The sequence below is a fragment of the Achroia grisella genome, unplaced genomic scaffold (assembly GCF_030625045.1).
Source record: "Achroia grisella isolate CSIRO2021 unplaced genomic scaffold, CSIRO_AGI_Agris_v1 utg598, whole genome shotgun sequence".
Taxonomy (NCBI): domain Eukaryota; kingdom Metazoa; phylum Arthropoda; class Insecta; order Lepidoptera; family Pyralidae; genus Achroia; species Achroia grisella.
Window position 1 is genome coordinate 852,060 of NW_026712958.1, and position 25,133 is coordinate 877,192.

Consider the following 25,133-nt stretch of genomic DNA (forward strand, 5'->3'; position numbering starts at 1 on the left):
TCATAATCGTCAACAGAAGACACGTCCCACAAAACCCCCTATTCTGTATCGATCTCAGTCCCCTGTGCGGCGACACCTACAAGTAAATATTGTGTACGATAGCATCACCCTAGTCTGATGAGGACGCACTCGTACAATGAGTGCGAGGTTCGAAGCGCACTCAAATATGAGCTCGTGCACAAATGATCTATGTAAAGCCACTGTCTTACTGCTAGCGTTATAGCGGAGTCAAAAACGCTGCGCTTTTAAAATAGCACACATTATAGTTATTATTAAACTTTCGTCTTTTATATAGGTACATTATATAAATAATGTATATAAAAGACGAAAGTATTAACCGGGTCTCAAACGTCGAGAGAGGTAACCTTTATTTGACATAACATTATTCGTGTTTATAAAACACATATTATTATTTTATTTCCACTAATGTATGAAAAGTATATTTGTTTAAACACGAGTTTTTTAATCTATAGCACCATTACTTTACTATCAGTTTACCACTTCTTTACTATAAGGATTAATACGTTTGATATCTAAATTGTTAAGGAGGTTATAATCTTTTTTATTAATAAGAATGAAATAGCACACCTGTCTGAGCAGCACTACTAACATCACATCGTTATGTCTTGCCCGTCATACCTCCTAGGCTCACATCGTTATGTCACGTCCGTCATACCTCCAAGGCTTACATCGTTATGTCACGCCCGTCATACCTCCAAGGCTCTCATTGTTATGTCACGTCCGTCATACCTCCAAGGCTCACATCGTTATGTCACGCCCGTCATACCTCCAAGACTCACATCGTTATGTCACGCCCGTCATACCTCCAAGGCTCACATCGTTATGTCACGTCCGTCATACCTCCAAGGCTCACATTGTTATGTCACGCCCGTCATACCTCCAAGGCTCACATTGTTATGTCACGCCCGTCATCCCTCCAAGGCTCATATCGTTATGTCACGCCCGTCATACCTCCAAGGCTCACATTGTTATGTCACGCCCGTCATACCTCCAAGGCTCACATTGTTATGTCACGCCCGTCATACCTACAAGGTTCACATCGTTATGTCACACCCGTCATACCTCCAAGGCTCACATTGTTATGTCACGCCCGTCATACCTACAAGGCTCACATCGTTATGTCATGCCCGTCATACCTCCAAGGCTCACATTGTTATGTCACGCCCGTCATACCTACAAGGCTCACATCGTTATGTCACGCCCGTCATACCTCCAAGGCTCACATCGTTATGTCACACCCGTCATCCCTCCAAGGTTCTGCTTTTCCTGAAGACTTAGTTGTGATGTTGGCATCCTGGAAATTCTATCCTATATCCTCACTCTTCAACACATAACTCAGTTGTCAGGTGAGATACCAGACAATTTCTTACAAAATCTCTATCAGGATTTTTCCAGAGCACCTACTTCTCCGAAGACATGACTCATTAGTCTCAAACAATGTTTGTGACTAGTGTTACAAAATCGCGCTGAAACTGACCGCAGCTCAATCAAGCATCGAGCGATTGACTTCGCTGACAGTCGCGATATTCTGGCGGGATTTTAACAAACCTTTTAATATTCCCACGTCACGGGGCAAAGGAAAGAAATGAGTCAGCCGATAACGATGTCTGAGCCGTACCATGGATTGATACGTCATTGAATCGACATTTATGTCTGATATTCGTTCCGCTCCCTTTTAATTAGAGCCCAGATTGGTGGCGAAGTCACCGTGACGAGCATACAAATTGCTTAAGTGGATTGAACTTGGATGAATGTCGTCCAGGAGGTCGATTCTGTTTTCTAAACTCGATAAAAATTTCAATCCAATTAAATTCTGCGCCGTCCTTTTGAAATGTTATTAAGACTAAACCAAATATATTGATAACAATGTAAGTTAGTTATTTTATTGCGAAACGACACAATTCAAAGTTATTGGATCTAAATTAGTTTCCAAAACACAGAGCATAAATCTATTATCAGCCATAACTTTTAACAGGGTAATGATTCTTTAAAGCTAAGTTAATATTTTTATACTATAGAAGTCGATGGAAACGCTTTAGAGTACGTAAAAGATTATGTTGATCTAGGTCAAATTGTCTCCCCCATGAACTCAATATTCAAGGAAATAAACAAAAGAATTGCAATCGGATGGAAAAATACTTGTCCCTCAAAGAAATACCAATACCAAAGATATAAACATGCATATTAAGAGCAAAACTTTCAAAGCTAGTACTCTGCTTTGTATAACATACTAGCTTTTATCTACGGTTTCGCTCGCCTTGAAACAAAAACATTTGTTATTTTTTTTATATAAAAAATGTCCTATATTTATTTTAATATCTCAAGAACTTGTGTACAAAATTTCATGATGATCGGTTCAGTAATTTAACATCCCTATTTTCACATTTATAATATTACTACCTATTCGCCCCTTTCTTTTTTTCCTTTTTTTTTTTTTACATATAAACCTTCCTCTTGAATTACTCTATCTTTTAAAAAAACCCGCTTCAAAATCCGTTGCGTAGTTTTAAAGATTTAAACATATATAGGGACGGACAGACAGCGACAGCGACTTTATCTTATACTATGCAATGATGATATATATTATATTAAGGATGGGTGACAACATGCTCTCTGACAGAAAGTCATAGAGATAGATCAGTAAAGTGTCAAAGGCCAATGGAGTATAATGGGGATCAGATTAAGTGATAAAATCACAATCTGGGAGATAGGAAGAAAAACTAAAGTAGATGTATATCGCAAATAGACTATTTAAAACAATGTTGGGCAGGGCATAGGTTAAGATATAAAATTAACAAATGGAGCAAACAAGTGAATATCTGGTATCCAGAAGACGGGACCAGAAGATAGGGACGCCAAAGAAAATGATGAAAGAGTGACATTACCCTGGGACCGCTCTGATGTAGAATTGCGGTGGATAGAGCACATCGAAGAAAGCTAGAGACGGCCTATGCTAAAAAGTTATAAAAATATTAGTGTAAAAATGAACAAAAGGTTTAAAAATAATAATGCTAGGATCGTTTAATAAATGCGTAAAAGAATCAACGGACTTCTTGTGGGAGTCACACACCGTAGGTTTAAAAGAAATGAAGTAAAGAAAATGGTATTTTATTAAAACGAATCCGTGGGAATTCCTTATGAAAGCGAACTTTTAGCAAAAAGGTCTCCCCTAATTTTATCATAAGTTTTACGAAGTTGCTTACTTACAAAGATAAAACGGCCAAATGGGAAATAGGCTGATGAAACAGAAAGAATCCAATTTAATCTGAGTAGGGAAATAAATTTATATTACTTATATGTTTGCCGTTTTCTACGTTCATAATGATTAATCGGTTTGTATGTAGATTACGGAACAATCCAATATTACTTTCAAATATAATAACACTAGTCCCGGCAAACGTTGTTTTGCCTTAAAATAAAAAATAAAAATTTAGGGGTAGACTACCCCTAACATTTAGGGGGATGAAAAATAGATGTTGGCCGATTCTCAAACCTACTCAATACGCTCACAAAATTTCATGAGAATCGGTCAAGCCGTTTCGGAGGAGTATGGGAACGAAAACTGTGACACGAGAATTTTATATATAAGATTAAACTTTAAAAAGAAACCTATGGTCACTAATACTAAGTGTATCTAAAATTTAACCCGTTCCTTTTCATTAACCCGTCCCGTTTCCTGTTTTTTAGTGACATAACAGGCAACACTAGCCTCTTGCCAAAAGAAAAAAAACAACGTCCACATACATTATGTACAGCATTGTTTATGATCTGTCGACAATTGGCTGGAAAAATGTAAATGAAATGTGCTATTCAGGTTGAACTTACCCTGGATTAACACATAGGCCTCGTTAGTCTAGCGGTTTAGTATACCGGTTTACTTCCAATAGTCACGGATTCGATTCCTCATGAAAAACGATTGTATTCGTGAATATGATTGTTCATATTGGTTTAGTTATTTTCTATGTATAAATTAAAATATATTTAGTTATATAAGTTGTCTAATACCCATATCGTATGCTCTGCTTAACTTGGGACTAGATAGTGATCTATCTGTTATTCGTCTAGGGATATTATTATTATAATTATTACATATCATATTCTCGAATTTCTTCGGTGTTATAGGTTAGAGTTACAGGTCGAGTTAATATTATTATTATAGGATATTTTTTACCCGAATTCATACTGGCAACACCGTAGGATATAGTTAGCTTAATAAATAACCCTTGGTGGGCTCCCTCCTTCACACAAACCATAAAATGCACAATCTCTTATCTATCCACACGGAATAATCAACAAATAACACTTCTCACAATTTACTGCTTCACATAAGCATCCAATAAAAACGGGGGCCCCCCTACACTCCTCCGATAACCGTCCCCCCAGGTTTATGACCGGTTTATGACCTTATTTGCCAGTTTCCCTCCACTCACCCGGGTGAATTGTATTACATTTTGTACAATTGAGACTGCACAGCCGGCACTATTAGGAATTGTAAATGACGCGTCAGTAAGTACTGTGAATATACATTTTTTTGTTCATATTGCTGGATTTGAGCTATTTCATATTCTTGGAATTGTTAAAACTGTTTCATTTTTCCACTGACGTACAGACGTATATTTGTAGATATAAACTAGCTGTACCGGCAAACGTTTTACAAATAAATTAAAATCGCTATAAAAAATAGGGGTTGATGCTAGAAGGGTAAAAATTTAGGGTTATATATATATTTTTAAACACAATGTTATAAAAAAAATATGACCCTAAAAATAAAAAAAAATATCACGTAGTGGTTTAAAAAATAGATAAATAGATTGACAAATTTTTATGAAATTAAAATGCATATTCATACATAGATCTGAGAGTCTATTTTGTGATCATTTTTTTATTATGTCATCAAAAATTACATACAACCCTAAATTTTCACCCTTCTACCACCAACCCATGTGTTTTAATAGCGATTTTAATTTGTATGGCAAAACAACGTTTACGGGATCAGCTAATGTATGTACAAAATATAGTAGAACTTATTGACTCGTATTTATAGAAAAATAGTGGTATGAAAATAAAACAACAATTAACATACATTACAAAACAGAGTCAATATGGACCACAACTCCGCATAATGCTGGAAACCAGGGATGTAAGGGAGCTCCGTAACCGTAACCGAATCCGAAATAAAAGTTTCGGATAATATCGGATAGGGGCGGAGCCTAATTGAGACACGTTATGTAACCATTTTATTAGTTATATGTATTTCACTTTTGAAATTCCTTAAAAAATAAATATCCGTAATCCGAATTAATTTCATATCCGCATCCGTATCCGGTATAATAATCATTCCTATATCCGAAACCTATCCGTATCTGAAATTTCATATCCATAACATCCCTGCTGGAAACAGTTTCCAGCGCTGATTTTCAGTTGGTATCGATATAGGTAGATGTGTTACCATTTTCTATCAGATTAATCACCAGTCTGTTCACCATCACATTTGTTTTAATTTCATAAAGTAAACATAATTTTCAATTGTCATCCACCGTGTCACATGAAAAATGACTTCCAAATCACCATACCCAACTAAAAGTCGAGGCATCGAATTAGGATTTCCCTTATAAAGTTATTTATCCATCGCATTACAATCGGCCGACCAACTTTTCACATTAAGCTCGCTCCTGTAAACAAACTTCCGTGATTTACGAACCAATATTGTTACTACCCACGCAACTGTATAAATATTTTAACTGTCACAAGAAAACTCTGTTATCTATCAATGTAATTTTTAGTATAATAAATATTATGTGTATTTATATTTAGTTGTATATTGATAGTTTATTTTAGTGTAGATTACTATTTAAATCTATTCCTGTGTACATACGTACACATAATTTTAATTCATAAGTGTAAATAATTATTTTCAATGTTTTTTTTTAAATATTATATCTTATTTCCACTCATGTGCCGCCTACTTTATTTGTAATATCTAATATAACTCTCTTTATTACGGTTGTTTGGAAGAGATTGCGTTAGCGATAAGACCGCTTTCTGTACCTTTTTCTTTCTTTTATGTATTGTTATATATATATTTTTAAAGTGATGATAATATATAGGTGCGCTAACGGTATACATTGGCGGGACAGCAGTCGAGGATGAGGTCAAGTCAGTTAGCCCATCGTGGCAAATTCACCAGGAAGATATCATGATGGTTTCCAGAGGGAACCGCGTGGAGATCAACCGGAATAGCAATGAATTAGTCGACGTTACTTTTTCCAACACACTTAGTTTTAAAGAAACTCTTTTGCTTTCACTCCGTTTTACTTTTTTAAATAAGCACTGCTTACTGGCGGGCACCGAGTGACGCGAAGGTCAGTTTGAAATTAGTTAAAAAAACACTAGAAAATAGCGCGGTTATAGAATATTACATCACTATTTCAATTTACGTTTTTTGAGCTTTATATACCTAAAACCGGTGAAATTAAATCCACTATACATGTGTTGAAAATAAATATGTCGGTGAAATCAGATCCACTTTACCAGCAAGTGTGTTAAAATTAATAGGTACTGGTAGGTTAGATTATCATGGACGATGTAGGGGCATCCGAAGCTCCCAGGAGGCGAGTGATCCGTGGAGTGTGGGCGTGGAGTGGTCCCCGCGCCCAACTTCGGCGGCTCCTTCACTGGAGACCCGCGGCCGGAGTGCGGCCGAATGCAAATGCGAACCCGCACGAAGGCGTCTTTCGTAGTTCATGGAGGAACACCGAGGGGTTTTGGTGGGTCGGATTCGTCCTGTCCCACAGTATTCGTCCGCTCCCCTTCATAAAGGCGGACGTTTCGGTATTGAAACCTTTCCCCTCGTTAAAAAAAAAAAGTTTAGATTATCATCATCTCAGCCCGGAAGACGTCCATAGTCGGTTTGTAACAATATTATATAGAGAAAAGTAAAGAACCATATGCTACGAGTAACCATTCGGTCAGATGAGTTAATAATCTTTGAATATTATATAGAGAAAAGTAAAGAACCTGAGGCGGCTTCCCCACGAGCTAAGTGTCGGTATCGTACACGTAACACCCCTAGTGTTTCAGGCGTCCATATGCTACGGTAACCATTTACCATCAGATGAGCCGTATGCTGTTTGCCACCATAGAAGTGTACATTGACAAGTGGATGACGGGTTATCAAGTTATTGAACCACTCAAACGTTGCTATTCCAGGGTTGCCAACGACAAATAAAAAAAAAGATTTTAAGTTGTAAATACCTTAGGATTTTAAGTTAGAAATACCTTATAATTCAGTTTAAAAATAGGACACAGCTTTAAAATATTAGTTTTTGTATAAAAACAAATAAGTAGATCAAGTAGGTACTATATATTGTTAACTATCGTGTGATGCACCATTAAATAAAAATTGTAGGAAATTGAGGCCAGAGTTTCTCTCATTGACAAGTGGATGACGGATGATTGAACGTAAGCAGCGGGAGTTTTGGAGCGAAAAAGTTGAAGGTTTATATTATTACGAGATAGGTAATTGTGAATATTGTAAGTCGTCAGGATACTAGTGATTTTAAAAGTTCAGAAGCGGGATCAATCCCGCCTACAAATTCGACCATAAGGTAATTCTGACTAGAAGTTGTGGTAAGTGAGTTTACGTTAATAACACGCATACCATTAAACGCAGTATCTCACTTGTTTTATTGAACTTTTGGATGAATTGCTTTCTACATATTAAATAGATTTAGTATGTACGATAACTTGCGAGAGTAATGACATGACATGTAGCACGATATTGAGGTATACAATATACCTAAGAAAGAAGTATTATGAATACATTAAGTATAAAACAACATGGATATCTAATTAGTTTAAAATACAGAGTAACTATTGTTATGTTATTAATGCCTATGATAGAGTATGATAGGATATCAACAGATTAGAAACAGTTACATTAACTATGTTGACATACAGGTTGAACATGAGAACACATACCATGTTATACATATAAACAGTGTAATGGTATTGCTGAGTTTGTTGCTAATTCACAGTAAATTAGTCAAACTTACTGTTCAGTTTTGTGTGTTTGTTCTACGTGAATTGAATTGAAGAATTGTTATTATTTCTTTACATAGGTACACATATATGTTTGATGATCCCATTTCAGATAAATGACAATCACAGGCATAGTCCAGGTATATGTCTTGATTGTGGTTATAGTCCCAAATTGAGATACTGTCATATATATATTATATTGGTTGATACTTTGATATGTGTTTATTAATGAATTAATAAAGCATATTAATATAGATAGACACAGTATATTGTTGACATAAACTGATACAAGCTACATAACATGTTATATTTCATAATATTACATATTAAAGACATTTTAGATGCTATCTCATGATTAGCTGTGAAGCTCTCAGTGAAAATAGTACTTAACTCTGATAGTACAATTATTATATTTATTTCTTGCTGTGTTTTGAATTTTATAAATGTATATATATATGTATATATATATATAGCAATGGCTAACAATTGGTAGTAAACTCCAATGTTAAAAACCGAATAACTGTAAACTATTATTATTAATAGTTCCTTATTTAATTATTAATTAGTATAAAATCCAATTGAGATCTATTAGGATCCTCAAGGTTATCATAATCATATGATATTGATTATTAATGTGTTGAAAAAGCACCTAGAGATGATATCCAATTCCTCAAAGGTGTCATATTATGCTGGAATTATATATTATATGTATGCTCATATTGAATGTATTATATGTTTGAGCAATTGGTTCACTTCTTTGATGCTTCTCTTGAAATTCATTAGAATGGCCCTTAGCAGCCATTGTTGATCAATAAAGGTACTTAAAGGTCCTGTACAGGTACCTGTAGCTATGTACATTTGTCATTGGAGACAATGTTTAGTAAGTGATTGTTGGAATTTATAAGCACCCAATTAATATGTGACATGTTAGAAAGTGATAGATTACAGGTAAGACTATTCTTACATGGTTCAGTTTTGTAAACTATGAAGTTGTCTTTTAACCTAAAGAAAGGCTTTTGGTAAAGCCAGAAATGGATGTTGTTGGGTCTTGATTGTACAAAAGACCTGTTGACTTTAGTTTAGTTTTATAATTTATGAAGTTGTCTTTTAACCTAAAGAAAAGCTTTTGGTAAAGCCAGAAATGAATGTTGTTGGCTCTTGATTGTATTATTGATTGTACAAGAAACCTGTTGAATTTTCTAAACAATACTTGAGCAACAAGTTTGTCTTTAAATTTACTATTAGTGTTATGAATATGAATAAAAGTTTTTGGAAATAAGTTAATATTTGTGTACATACAGAATGTTTGGATATATATATTGAGTTGCAACAGTGAGAGTATTTGCCTTTTGATGAGTTATAACTCTCCATACAGTAAATTGCACAAAATGTCATGATTTTATAATATGAATATGTACAACATAAGACAATTGTTATCACAATAATGAAAATAGACTATTGTAATATATTGCAATGTATTGCTATATTGTCCAATCTTGTGTACTGCATAAGCTAATGAACTGAAGATTTGCTGCAAGGATCTGAGCTTAAGTTATCCATTGAGTTTTATTATTTAGTGTCATTTGTAGAATGACAGTACTAAGAAACTATAAAGTGGACAGATTCATTGTTAAATCTGTATTGGAATTGAAATGTCAACCAAGGAGGAAATCATAATTGTTTAAATTCAAATTGTATTATATATATATTTGTGAAGTACAGATAATAAAATAAAAAAAATAGAATATATAGAATATATTATTGAATATTAATATAAATAAATGTATATCAGAAGATGATAATAACTGATTTAAAGCATTCATGAGTTAATAATGAACTCATCTTGAAGTTAGCACATGGATTGTGTCAAACAGTGTGGTCTAGAATTGTGAAATTTGGATAATAAACTTTATAATTCAGATATTATGGCAGGAAAATGGAAATAAATGAGTGCATAGCACTCTTTTGTTGTATATAGGTATGGACAGATGGGAGAGAATTAAGTGAATACATGTAAACTGTGATATGGTGAAATAGAGGAGAAAGGAAAATTGGATACTATTTTTAAATGGTTTATGTAACTTACCTTTTATGTATTTGTATACTACAGGATTATAAAATATTTTATGATTTGACTAATGAAGTTTCTGTATATTAATTAGTTATTATTAAATAGTCTCTGTGGGAGGCAATGTTAAGATATTCAAAGTACATAAGCTTTAAAATTATTATAGAAGAAAATTATGAGACACAGACAGACAAGATTGTTAGGAAAGTAAAGAGATATGGATATTCTAGAAAACTTTGCTGATGACCTTGGTAATGTGGTTATTAATAGGCTGCATAACTTTCCATGCATGGAAATTTGTTCCCATTCTATACAACCGTTATATATTTATGAGAATTCCTGATTGTTGGTGTTTTATGCTATGCCTTTATAAGCATGTGGTTTGTTTTATTTAATATAACTTTGTTACCAAAGAGGATGAGACTGAAGTTAGTCAGTTTTATGAAGATAGCACTCCTATACTGTGCCACACTTCCAATTATCTTCTGTGAATCTACTGTACTGTAGAGGACAGTGCATGGCGATTTCGGTATAGCTATGACAGGAATATATATAAAAAAAAAAAAAAAAGAAGAATAGGAAAAATCCTCAATATCTTGTGAACACATTAATCACTGCAAATGTAACTTAGATTGAAAGTGAGATGTTGGTATCCGTTGGGATGAACAGTGATTCACAAGCACAGTATCAGTATAATTTATAGAAAAAAAAATATATATAAATAGCAATGATTCAAAAGAAGATTGTATCATATGTACAGGTATAAATACATATAGTAATGCCTATTTAACATTTAAATAGTATTGTGATTGATTGGATTGTATGACGCCATATAATGAAATGAAAAATTTATAAGCCAAGGGACCAGTGATAGCCAAAGAATATATATAAGAAAATGGCAGAGACGACAGACAAAAGAAAAGTAGGACAGCAGAAAAAAAAGATAAGCAGATGACATAAGAAAAAAAAAAAAAGGAAACAGCAGGAAAAGACTGGATGCAAACTTCCATAGGGAGAGACGTGGATAGTCAGTATGGACGAGCTGGTTTATGAATATGGATACTGGCGCAATTTATGAGATTTTTATATGGTTTACTGATGGATAATAAACTACTTTATGAATAGCATATATGTAGAATGAAAAATAAATACTGCATGGTCTAAGTTGTAAGTTTTACATGTTATAGAGAAGTATTTGTTGAGAAAATGTTTGCGAGCTGAGCCATTGTTCTTTAATTATAATGGTATTATAGTGAATACAAATTTAAGAAGCACAGGTAGTTAAAAAAAAAAAAAAAAAACAAAAGGACAATTGATTGTTGTTAAATGTATGAGCATTAAAGTTTTGAAAAGTGTACATGGGTATACTAGATTTAAGTTGAAAGGATCCTATTGAACCTATAACTGTTTTAAGAGACCTTTATATCCAATGCAAATAAAATGAGAGAGAATATAAGTTGTGGAAGTAAGGCTATATCTGTCAATTTAATCCCAGGAATATATAAGAAAAGTTACTAGAGGATATAAATGAAAGTTAAGATATAAGAAAGTTAAATATTGTTAAGGATTACAGTTTACAGTTATAAATTACTGTTGTAGATGGTTTTGCCAATTTTATTAATTTCTAGTTAACCTTTGTTAAATCTTGAGATATTGTATCTATTAAGATTTTAATTGATTAAAAAAAAAGAGAATAATCGAAGCGTATAATGCTAAATTAACGAGCATGTAAGAATTGTTGGTATACATGTTGACTCAATTGACTTGAATATGAGATTGGATGTGTTGTATTTAGACCATTGTAACTTTTGACATAATTGTTGAGTTGAAGTAAAATAAAAGTGTTAACTAAGGCTTTTAATAGTGAACTCATCAACATATAAGAATTGATGTTGTCACTTGCATAGCATACGAGAACGGATGTATTAAATAAGTGAGGGTGTTTTAATGTTGAATTGTACAAAATTACAGGTGTAGAGATATTGGAAGTTTATAATAATAACGGTGATGTTGTTTTCAAATATTTGGTTGATATTCATCAGATAATAAGATTGAATTAAATTTAAAGCGTTGTCTTTGACGACGACGAAGTTAAAATTTTTATAAGTAATGATCAACGCAATCAAATGCTGGGCATTTGATTCCATAGATTAGTCTGAGCACCTATATGCACTTGTATGTGTGGCTGAACGCCCTTTGGAGAAATCGGATTGACTATTGTACTAACTAAATAGTTTAAATTGAAATTAATCCTTTCAGAACTGATTTTATGTGTCTGGAATTTAAATATAACTAATGGCTTGATAACATGGTCTGCTAGTAAGCAGAAAGTTACAGCCGAATACGCAGAATATTTTAGAAAATGTGTTGTAATTAATGGGAAATTAGAAGAGGTGCTAATTTATAGAACCCAGACACCGTATACAGACACTTTAGAAATATTATGAATAAAGCGCTCGAGGTGTACAAGATAGTTACACTGCAAGATTGTAGTAAGGACGATCACAAGGTAAAATTTGATACACCTCGATGGAAAATAGTCGGTAAATATACGCGGTGAAGAGTTGTACATGAACGAATAGATCTGAAAGATTAAGGAATGCTAGTGATACAATGATGAGTTACAATCGATGACAAGCTGAATTATGAGCAAAATGGCTAATAGAACGGGCGGTTGATATGACAATGAAAAATGATTTGCAATACTTCGATGAAATTATGAGATTAATATAATAATCATATGACTATGAATACGATTTATGGATTTTAAGGTAAATGATGGTGATTTAGATTTGATGATATACTGATGAGATGATTGCGCTGAGATCGCGGCTGATGGTTCCGTATACGTTAGTTCACGGAGAAAATGGGGATCCGCGTGTGCTCAATGCGACGTACAACGAACGACTCGCTTTTTGTTGATGCTACTCAAGATTTGGTAGATAATAATAGGAGTAGGGTATGTGGTAGTAATATATTGCAAGTTCGTTCAGAAATTGATAGATATATATCAACCAGATATATAATTCGAATTTGGTACATAATTAAATTGAATTAACTTATGATTAAATGTTATAAAGTCCTTTAAAGCGTTGGAGAAATAGTAAAATGGAACCAGGAAATCCAGTTCTTAAAGAAATGTAATAGAATAAAAAGTAATAGTAAAATTTGATGGGAGTGCATATAACCCATAGTTGAGTTGCAATGTAGAGCACTTGAGGCTGAAGTAAAAATAGCATAGTACCATAAAGAATATGACTAGTTGGAGGCCGTAACTCCTTGCGTGCGCAAGCGGTGAATGCCTCATTGAGAAAATGACCAGTTGTTAAATATTTGATGTGTTTCAGTTGGAGGCCGTAGTTCCTTGTGGCGGCAAGCGGTGGCTGAGTCTAATGAGAATCTGACCAGTTTGAGGCCGTAGCTCCTTGTGTGGGCAAGCGGTGGCTGAGTCTAATGAGAATTTGACCAGTTTGAGGCCGTAGCTCCTTGTGCGGGCAAGCGGTGGCTGAGTCTAATAAAATCCAGATCTGTTGAGACCGTAGCTCATAGTGGGCAAGCGGTGGCATTTTTTTTAATGTTTTGTTTTAACAGGTATTTCACTAATTAGCTAGGCAGCCGTGTTTGCAGAGATGCTGACTAGTACCTGGTGTGAAAAATTAAGTGATACAACTTAAGGCGGAAAAATATAACAAAGACTGAATTCATGATGTTGAAATGTAATGTGTAGTTGTCAGTGGCAACTTTCATATTTTAAGTATGTAAATTATCTCAAACTAAATTTTATATGATTTTAATTTTATTATATTACCCGATGTTAACTGTTATGATAATATCGAATGAGGCCCTTCGATAACGTTGGATGGCCGAAGTGGCTACGAATACCATCGATTAAATATAAAGTGAATAGTAGGCTTACTAAACTCACGTTCGTTTAACGAAAGTTGGTAATTCGTTTTATGGAGATTGCGCAGGGTTTTGCAACGGACTCCCGGAGTCTGTACTCAATTTGCCAGAAAAAGAAATCAAATGTGTCATAAAATATTTTCTTTGTAAAAAAAAAAAAAAAGGCTTATTATAAAATTGAAGAATTTATAAATGTCATCATTTATAAATCAGTGTTTTTTTTAGAAAATATCTAACTTGAAATTCATAGCGCTGTCAATGTTGTCTGATTGAACGGAGATTAAGTGCGTAGCGGTTTTTATGTTGATTGCCGCATGCCTAATCCTTGTTGTTAATTAAATATAAGTAAATCAATATTTATTTAAAGGAGCAACACACAGGTTTCTCGTTTATTCTTCTTGTGATGAAACTGCGTTCCGAATGAGCGATAGATTCAAAAAACTTGACTACTCAAGGGTGCTTGTGTTGAGTTTATTTGAATAAAGATTATTTCTATTTCACATTAATCTGGAACAGTGGGTTTTGGTTTATGTTAAACTGGTGTTGTAAAGAAAATTGAGATCAGTATCTACAATCATTTATAGTCCCCTAAATGTACAGGGTTCAAAGGGTGCAATAGATTACTTGACCAGTGAGCTGATGGTATTATTAAGTAAATCATAACTGAAATTCAATGAATTATGTTATATTAAAATAATTCTCTGGTAAATCAAGAGTATCGTCGAAGTAAAATAGTAGTAGTAGTATTGAGGGTATTAGAACCACTTGAATAATATTGACCTGTTATTTTCTATTGGTTAGGTGAAGGCAGGCAGCGATTTTGTTCTAATTTTATGTCACGAGAATATTACTTTCCCTTTATTTTTTTTTCTCTATATATGTAGGTAATTAAGTTTTACCTTTTGTAATGTGATATGTTAAATTTATCCGTTAAAATATTCATGACGTGGAATGTCAAGTTCTATTTTGGAGGTATAAAAAAATGCAATGTTCATAAGATCGGAAACTTACATTGTGATGGTGATATGTTACAGTCTGACTCATAGAAGTCAATCACCGCCAAATAATTGTTTGTTACTCTAAAAGGTTGTTCATGTTTTTGGGTGATTTGGATTATGTAAATTAATATATGTTATGTTATATTTTGTGCATTTCTGAATGCATGCCGAAACTTAGCTCTGTTAGTATTGATTTTAGATTGTAAACCTTTGACAGTATACTAAGATAGTCAATGTTATGAAAGTAATGTATATCTTTAGTTTATTTAATTTAGTATTTGTTATATGATCCTGTAGACAGACACTATATCCTTTGATAAGCATGACTACGCTCATCAGTTACCTATGTGTCTGGGCCAGACACTATTGCAGGATGGCCGACTGTTAACTATCGTGTGATGCACCATTAATTAAAAATGGTAAAGTCAATAATCATGTAACCTGAAACGGAACGTCAGAGGCCAGAGCCAAAGTAATCTATGTGACATTGACAAGTGGATGACGGATGATTGAACGTAAGCAGCGGGAGTTTTGGAGCGAAAAAGTTGAAGTGTTTATATTATTATAAAAACAAATAAGAGATAGGTAATTGTGAATATTGTAGGCATTGAGGTGATTTTAAAAATATATATATATATAAACATGAGTATACTGTTTGTATCGGCCTGGGGGTTTTGTATATATAATATGTATTTACGAAATATATATATATATATATATATATTATTATATTAGTAATTGTATCAATTATCTAGTACCCATAACACAAACTTTAGCTAGCTTAACTTGGGTCTAGATGGTGCTCTGTGAATTGTCCTGAGATTATTATTATTATATTATATTTTAAGAACTGACAAGAAACTCAGCTAAGGTATTCAAACTTACATTAAATATGCATTACATTATACATAGTGTATATATTACACGTAGGTAGTATAAAACTCATAAATTACAGCATGTCCCGAACACGTCTCAGTGTTATCTATGGCCATACCCAAGAGTACACGAGCACAATAATTCTGCAGACGGCGCCGCACCGCGCCTCTCTCACTTTATATGAGATGAATGTTCCTGCAACAATATTCCTGAAAATTGTACACGAAATGGAATATGTAATAATGTTTCGTGCTCTTAAGAAAACACGAGCTTGGGGAGCAACTGTAGGTATTATTTTAGTGCTCGAATTACGTATCACGTAGAATTGATTCTGTTGCGGTGTATAAGATATGTTTTATATCATTGGATGGTAAATAGCTGATGTATTTGGTCGAATCAGATGTTATTTTGCGGTAGTCCACTTCACTTAATAGAATAGAAAATCATTTATTCAAATAAACTTTATTTAAGCACTTCTGAATAGTCATAATATTTTTTTTAATCTACCACTCATTCTGAAATTTGTTTCATCACAAGAAGAACAAGCAAGGAACTTGTGTGTTGCTCTTTTAAAAAATCCTTGTAAGTTCACATTTACAAGTCGAAACGTGTGAATACAAACTACCAACCAGCACTAAATTATTAGGGTCAAATATAAATACACAATAATATTAAATCAGTTAAGTAATAGATGGTCGGGCCTGAAAAGGATTGTTTATAACCTGGAACCCGATCAGGGAGGGTAAAAAGAAGATAGCTCAGTTTTTAAATATGAGTTTAAGTAATGAAGCGTCTAATGGCTAGCTTGCATAAGGAAAAACTCACAGTTGATGGCTGGGGCGATCTCTTAAAGGGTTTTTTTTTTTAGGGTTGATAATGGAATGGTGCACCCGCCTGCGCTAACGGTTTACGCTGGCGGGGCACCAGTGGAGGATGATAGGATGAGCATGAGGTCAGGTCAGTTAGCCCATCATGCAAATTCACCAGGAATTTAACACGATGGTTTCCAGGGGGAACCGCGTGGAGGTCGACCTGACATGGTACATTGCTAGCAATGGGGTTATCAATCCACATTACTAACAATCCCCTTCCCCCCTCTCTTAAAGGGTTGATTTCACTGGAACTGATGTAGAAACTTGTCTTCCAAAGCTTTAAACACTTTTCACTGCCTAAGGGCTAGCCCAGCACAAACTGTTATTAGCAATTTAAATTGTTGTAAGTTATCAGTTAAAATGAATCACTGCCGCCATTACCGCATCTCGACGCAAAGAAGTTTTGTTGGATATTGAATGCACCTATGACGTGTAGAGCCGCTGTGAGTCGATAAGGGATAAAAGGTTTCTTGTATCGGCGCATAGATGGCACCGCTAGTTTGAAATTAGGATACTTGGGAATAAGGAATGCAAGCCAGCACAATAGATCTCCCTTTTGACGTAAAAGATCTAAATTATTTCTTTTTTAATTCGCTACAATCAGCATGTGTCAGAAATTAATACAGACTATGGACATCATGTCATGTGACCCCATAAGACTCATGCGTTGCTATTCCAGTGGCTCGGTGGTCTAGCGGTTTAGCACACCGCTGCACCGCTTTACTTCAAATGGTCGTGGGTTCGATTCGGATATTGTTTTTATCGGTCTGGGTGTTTTCTATTAATGTATTTCCATAAAATATATCTTTGTATAAGTTTCTATCATCAAATCGTATATAACAACAATTAATCAGTATGTCTGCAGAAGAAGCCATTTTAGAAGTTTTTTATTTTTCCCGCGCAAAAGTAATGCGCCACAGATGCACTATATTGCACGGCGCGCAGTCGCAGTATGACGAGCGTGACATAGCTGTATATTTTCTTGTATATAAAATTCTCGTGTCACAGTTTTCGTTCTCATACTCCTCCGAAACGGCTTGACCGATTCTCATGAAATTTTGTGAGCGTATTGAGTAGGTCTGAGAATCGGCCAACATCTATTTTTCATCCCTCTAAATGTTAGGGGTAGTCCACCCCAAAATTTAATTTATAGACAAAATTTAGTTTCTGTTTTTTTTTATGATACAACGTACAAAAATACATACAATCCTAAATTTTCCCCCTTCTATCATCAACCCCTATTTTTTTATAGCGTTATTAATTTATATGGCAAAACAACGTTTGCCGGGACAGCTAGTATTTGTATAAGTCTCTATCATGATATCGTATATGCGACCATCTGAAGTAAAGCGGTGTGGTACCACATCTAGTCCCAAGGTACACAGAGCTTGTGTTATAGGTACTTTATAACTGATAGATACATTTTTTAAATAATATACATAGCAAAACCGAAGGACCGATACGAACAATCATACCCAAATGTTTGTACCGTACGAGGAATATAACCCGCGAACATCGGTAGCAAAGAGGTGTGCTAAATCGCTAGCCCATTGAGGCATTCAAATTACTATTGTTTCTATTAATTCATTGAAATCTATTACAGAAGCGAACAATCCTTCAACCGGACAGTTCAGTCGGTGTCAGGAGTTGGAGCTCTGTCAGTGCCGTGGTCCGCACCGGAGGCCCGGGTGGCGCTGGCTGCTGCTCTCAGCGTGGCCGGAATTCCCGCCCTGATCATCACAGATGGAGCTGGGAAGGTCCTCACATCCAATGGCCGACAACACTTGACTGCTGACCCACTGGGATATGTAAGTATTGATGTTCTAACGAACTCGGTGGTCTAACGGTTTAGCACACTGCTTTACTTCCGATGGTCGCGGGTTCGATTCCTCGCTAGTAGCAAAGATTTGTATTTATGAGTAGAATTGTTTGTATCAGACTGGATGTTTTCTATGTTTATTACATATGTATTTACAAAAAAAAATATACAAGTATATCAGTTATTTATGGATGATAATGGATAATGGAATGATGCACCCGCCTACGCTAACGGTTTACGCTGGCGGGGCACCAGTGGAGGATGATAAGATGAACATGAGGTCGGGTTAATTAGCCCATCGTAACAAATTCACTAAGAATTTATTACGATGGATTCCAGGGGGAACCGCGTGGAGGTCAACCTGATATGGTACATTGCTAGTAATGGGGTCATTTGTCCACATTACTAACAATCCCCCTATATCAGTTGTCTAGTACCCATAACACAAGTCTCTGCTTACAGTGGGACTAGATGGCGCTGTATCAATCGTCCAGAGCTAAAATTTTTATGGCTTAAAAACTGCTGTGGTCAGTCTTTTCTCCCTAATTTGAATTTAAAAATGAATCAGTTTTTTTATAAACATGTACAAGCTCATTTGAAAGGAATAAGAGTTGAGTTTCATGTTAGCTCAATAGCACTCCGAACTGACGGTAGATTTGACATATCATAAGGGACTGTAATAGACCTACATGAATAAAGATATTTGGATTGGATTTCTTTCCTTTCTCGATTGTTTGTACTTTCCTTTCCTAAATAATTCCTATGTTATAGCGAAAAAAACGAAAAATATATTCAAAATAATTCAATCTGTTATTTAGTCATAGTAATGTAAAGTAGCATGTAGTAAAAACAGGTTATTACAAACAGACACTCCAATTTTATTTATATGTATAGATGTATAGATTAAAAAATAATCTATACATCTATACATATAAATAAAATAATAACCTGTTTTTACTACATGCATATGAATATATACGGTACATATACCAAAATAACATTTTTTATAATTTTTGTCTGTCTGTCTGTCGGTCTGTTTGTTCCGGCTAATCTCTGAAATGGCTGGACCGATTTTGACAGAACTTTTTTTGGCAAGTAGCTGATGTAATAAGAAGTAACTTAGGCTACTTTTATTTTAGAAAAATAAAGTTAAATTCCACGCGGTCGAAGTCGCGGGAACAGATAGTTATAAATATGACTTGTGGCTTCAAGATATTTTCACCGTGTTTGCAGAATTTCCCGTGGGCCCAAAGACCAGTGTCGGTTCTCACCGAGCAGGCGCTGCTGAAGATGGCGCGTCATCCAGCTGTTGTATTGTTTATTGGTAAGTTATGTCAATATAACAAGTGATACTTTAATATAATAATAATAATCTCAGGACAATTCACACAGCGCCATCTAGACCCAAGTTAAGCTAGCTAAAGCTTGTGTTATGGGTACTAGATAACTGATACAAATACATACATAGATAATTTTTTTTTCGTACATACATATTATACTATACATAGAAAAGACCCAGACCCAGACCCATACCGATACAGACAACCATACTCCTGAATACAAATGTTTGTGCCGTGCGAGGAATCGAACCCGCGACCATTGGACGTAAAGCGCTACATCACCGAGGTCGTCGACGTTATATAAATGGCAAAACAATATTTGTGGATTATTGTTTTTCTTACATCATGATTTGTAATTACTTTGACATTTAAGTAACTAAATGCTTAATATATACAATACTAGCTATTCGCCCTGGCTTAGCCCGGATGTACATGTATTATACATATAAACCTTCCTCTTGAATCACTCTATCTATTTAAAACCGCTTCAAAATCCGTTGCGTAGTTTTAAAGATTAAGCATACATAGGGACAGACAGACAGCGACAGCGACTTTGTTTTATACTATGTAACTAGCTACTTGCCCCGGCTTCGCAAGGCTGTACATATATTATACATATAAACCTTCCTCTTAAATCACTCTATCTATTTAAAACAACCGCTTCAAAATCCGTTGCGTAGTTTTAAAGATGTACATAGGGACGGACAGACAGCGACAGCGACTTTATTTTATACTATATAATGATGAAAGGCAAGGCTTCTATGTATACATAAGCATCTTGGACCTTACCTAAAAATAAATTTAATAATCGCAACGCTCGCATTACAATTATTCGACTCGGGTATCGATTTTTCTATATCTAAGGCCAGATACTATCGTACAAACGAAAACATTTTTATTACTTAACCTCATAATAATATCTACATCATTACAAATAATTAAAACTGTTGAAGATTACACCGTAATATATACTCTATTACGTTGCGATAAGGTTCATAATAATGAGACTCGGATAACATTTACTAAAAGCATCATTAATCTTCGAGATCTTTATTGCCGTTAAGTACGTAATCTTGAGGGTGGTTCTGTTTAAGGTATACAAGTTCTGAGTGCCTTCGTTTTTTTATCTGTACTATTTTTTTTTAATGATGATAATGGAATTGTGTTCCCGCCTGCGCTAACGGTTCACGCTGGTAGGGCACCAGTGGAGTATGATAAGATGAGCCTGAGATCAGGTCAGTTAGCCCATCGTGGCAAATTCGTGGAATTTATCACGATGGTTTCCAGGGGGAACCGCGTAGAGGTCAACCTGACATGGTACAGCTACCAATGGGGGTTAATAATCCACATTACTAACAATCCCTTATCTGTTCCAAATACCAATTTTTTCGTCAACCCCATGGTCTAAAAATAATAACAAAACTAATTTAGAATAGATAAATACAATAAAAATGTTTGTGACTAATGTACTGGAGCTGGACGTTGCAAGAAAAGTCAACTACTAGATCATGCTTTGTGAGATGGTATTAAACTATAACTGCGAACTTACAGCAAAAGAAGTTTTCCTTGCTTTGAAAATACTCCTAATACACGTCAAGAATTACAAAGTTGAAATCCATCAAAATATCAATCTAATTTATATTAAACAATAATTAAAGCTCTAGCCCTTGTAAGAGACTCTTCAGTGACTAATTTAATGAAAGAAAAACAAATTGTCAGTAATGTGGACTCATGACCCTATTACTAGCAATGTACCATGTCAGGTTGACCTCCACGCGGTTCCCCTGGAAACAAACAATGGGCTAACTGACCTGACCTCATGTTCATCTTATCATCCTCCACTGGTGCCCCGCCAGCGTAAACCGTTAGCGCAGGCTGGTGCACCGTTCCATTATCACCCATAAAAAAACCCACGAACAATGGTTTTGGTTGTCCGAAAATAAATAATTATATTTTGAATTAAGTCTTACGCACAGTGAATAGTATAAATTAAATAGAATATATTTCACTTTATCACAATAATGAGACCTATATATATGAATTAATATTTATTTTCAGATGATGAAGACTCCGAGATAGAATTCGCCGAGTCGGTCCTCACGCCGTCAGCGGAATCCTACTACGAGGAATGCAGCATCCAATACCCTGGATTCTGCCCCTACCAGAACTCCTCAGACGATGAAACCATGGACTTCGACTACCCCACGTCCAAACATTCTCGAGTGAAGAAAAAGTCCTTCAAGCACACGATGTTCTACATAGGAGTCGACGGGGCAGATAGTGCTGATATGTTGAGGGAGCATATAGGCTTGGATGATGCTGTACCGTTGCTGACGGTGATCGACTTCCCGAAACAGAAGCTGGTGACCATGAAGTACGGGGACGAGATCACAACGGATTCGGTGCAGAACTTCGTCGACGCTTACCTGAGTGGTAACGCGGATTTTAAACCTTTGAAGCCGTATAGTGAGAAATGTTAGTTCTAGATTGTCTGTGGTTCTAGAATGATCATGGCCGTTTTTACCTGATGGTTCAAGGGGTGCAGCCTGATGCGATGAAATCAGGTTTTATTAACCTCTAAATTCAATCTAGGTCAACGTTATTGCACAAAAATAAATAATAATTGTTGTAGTTTTATTTTATACTAGCTGTACACGCGACTTCGTCCGCGTGGAATTTAACTTTTTTTTCTAAAATAAAAGTAGCCTAAGTTACTCCTTATTACATCAGCTACCTGCCAAGAAAAGTCCCGTCAAAATCGGTCCAGCCATTTCACAGATTAGCCGAAACAAACAGACCGACAGACAGACAAAAATTGTAAAAAATGCTATTTTGGTGTATGTACCGTATTTATACAGACACTCCAATTTTATTTATATGTATAGATGTAAAAGAAAATAGAAGAAAAAAACTAGGGATACGGAGATTTATATATGAACGATTCACAAAACATTGAAGTATAAAAGAAATTACAATAAAAGAACTATTTTAGATATGATATGATATGATATGATTTATTTTAGAAGAAGAAAAAATACATTTCTGATTAGCCAGTACAAGTACACAACAATATAATATAAATATATACCTCTAATTACCTATTAAATTCACATATTATATAGTATTAATATAAATAATGTTAATTTTGTATTTTTGTCCACCTGCACCCCGGCCCCAAATATGGTTAAAACGGCACTCAGAAAGATCTATGGCCTATTTCTCTAGTAAGTAATTGTAGTTGTTAGTTTTTAAAGTATTAAAGACAATAGGCTGTTCTAGGTTAATGAAGGAAAGATTTTTTTTAACCTGTGGCAAGTTAGCATACGCCCCATCTGATGGTAAATGGTAATCGTCGCTCACGCAAATAATTTACATAGGAAACAACCACACCAATACAAACAATCATACTCGTGAAAACAAACTTTATTGTGAGAGGAATCGAATCCGAGACCATAGGAAGTAAAGCGACGTCTTAAACCGCTAAACCACCGTCGTCAAACTAATGTTTTTGTTTACCATCAGGCGTGGCTTATGTTCCTTTGTCAACACAACACTGTCGTATAAAAAGTCACATATTATTCTCTAATACAAACAAAACTTGTATCATTTTACTGCAGTAGTTTTATAGTTATATTTAATTAGAAACTAGACCTTATTGTAAGAAACAAATAGAGATGAAAATAAATCGATTTTATGAAAACTGTACAATTATTTCTATCTGGCTTTACCATGCATCTTGTAGAAACTGGACTGCTCTGATAAATATAACTGATTTATTTTGATATTCCAAGTAGCTATTATATTTATTAACTTAACGAATTTTCAGAACAATAAAATAGAGTAGATAAGCCGAGTACAGTGCAATGTAAATATTTACAGCAAAAGTTAATATAGGAAAAATCCATCAGAGAGACCCGCATAAGCGTTCTAGACGACGAATAGTACCGGACCCAAGAAACAGTACGGACTCCTACCGGCTAAAAACCATACGGCATTCCTTACAGACATAGTGCGGCAATCAGTCGCGTAAACTAAAGTGATCAACTATACTCATTTATTGACTTTTGTACTCTTTTTTCACAAACCGTACTCTTTTCAAATCCTGTACTCTGAAAGTACTCATTTGTATAATTTTTATACTCATTTATAGTATGAGTAAATTTATATTTAAAATAACAAAAATTGAAGAAATGAAAAGATGAGAAAATAGAACTTGACAAAAGACGGGTAGAAATCTTTCGGCATTTAGGAGATGAACATATCCCACATGAAAATTTAAAAATTGTAATAGAAATTTCGTTATGATGTCCAGGCATTAATGCTGCTGTTGAAAAGGTCAACAGGCATTAGTACCTGAACATTATTTTCACTAGCGAACGATTATTATCTGCTGGCTTAACAGTCAAAATTAATATGTAAAATGAAAGTTGTTCGGATGTGGCTACATCATTAGACGAACATCCTCATTTAGCAAAAAAAAAACATTTAAAAGAAAATAAAGTTTTTATTGATTTTTGTTTTTTTTTTTCACCTATGAAATACTTGCAAAGTGTACTCTTTTTGAACAAAAAATTGTTGGTCACCTTACGCAAACCGTCCCCGGTGCACCTGGCACAAAAAAAACATAATAAGACCAGGGCAGACCTAGTCCTCGAACGCCTTCATAACGAGGAGAACTCTGAACGTTAAACCGATATAATGGTTACGTAATAACCTGACTAATTCGAGTTTTTCTTATATTTTTCATGATATTATCTCTAATAATATCGACTAATATCCTCCGATTCATAGTATAATATATGTTAATTAACATTGAATAGAAGACAATTAATAGAAATCGAACTAGTATTATTTTTACACATAAATATAGCTACATAAATGGTATAATATCAGCTACCAATGTACAGTAAACAATTTAATCGATAATTCGATACAGATATTTGCTCATTATTGTGCAACAACACTGAACAACACTATTACTGATCATATGATACCATACGTGGGAATTTCGTGCCGTTATGGCTAGATAAGCATCTTCTAATGTATTGTAATTTGTAATAATAAACGTGATATTTTGCAATGAAAACGAATTAAATTATCAGTTTTAATACAACAAATTTGACACTCTTATGTCCATGATGCCTGGATTCAAAGACTTGCTGACAAGAGACGGAAACGCCATCTAGGCGGCTCAGT

The 25,133-nt window shown here is 34.7% G+C and overlaps 1 protein-coding gene across 1 annotated transcript in view; it reads left to right on the plus strand.

The window, feature by feature from the left end:
• Positions 1-23,326, plus strand: part of LOC131848834 (nucleoredoxin-like) — a 66,080-nt gene extending 42,754 nt beyond the window's left edge. The window contains exons 4-6 of the mRNA XM_059198778.1: positions 18,382-18,586; positions 19,831-19,921; positions 21,996-23,326. Of these exons, the coding sequence (XP_059054761.1) occupies positions 18,382-18,586; positions 19,831-19,921; positions 21,996-22,417 (718 nt within the window). The 3' untranslated portion in view covers positions 22,418-23,326. The remainder of the gene's footprint in view (positions 1-18,381; positions 18,587-19,830; positions 19,922-21,995) is intronic.
• The last annotated feature ends 1,807 nt before the right edge of the window (positions 23,327-25,133 follow it).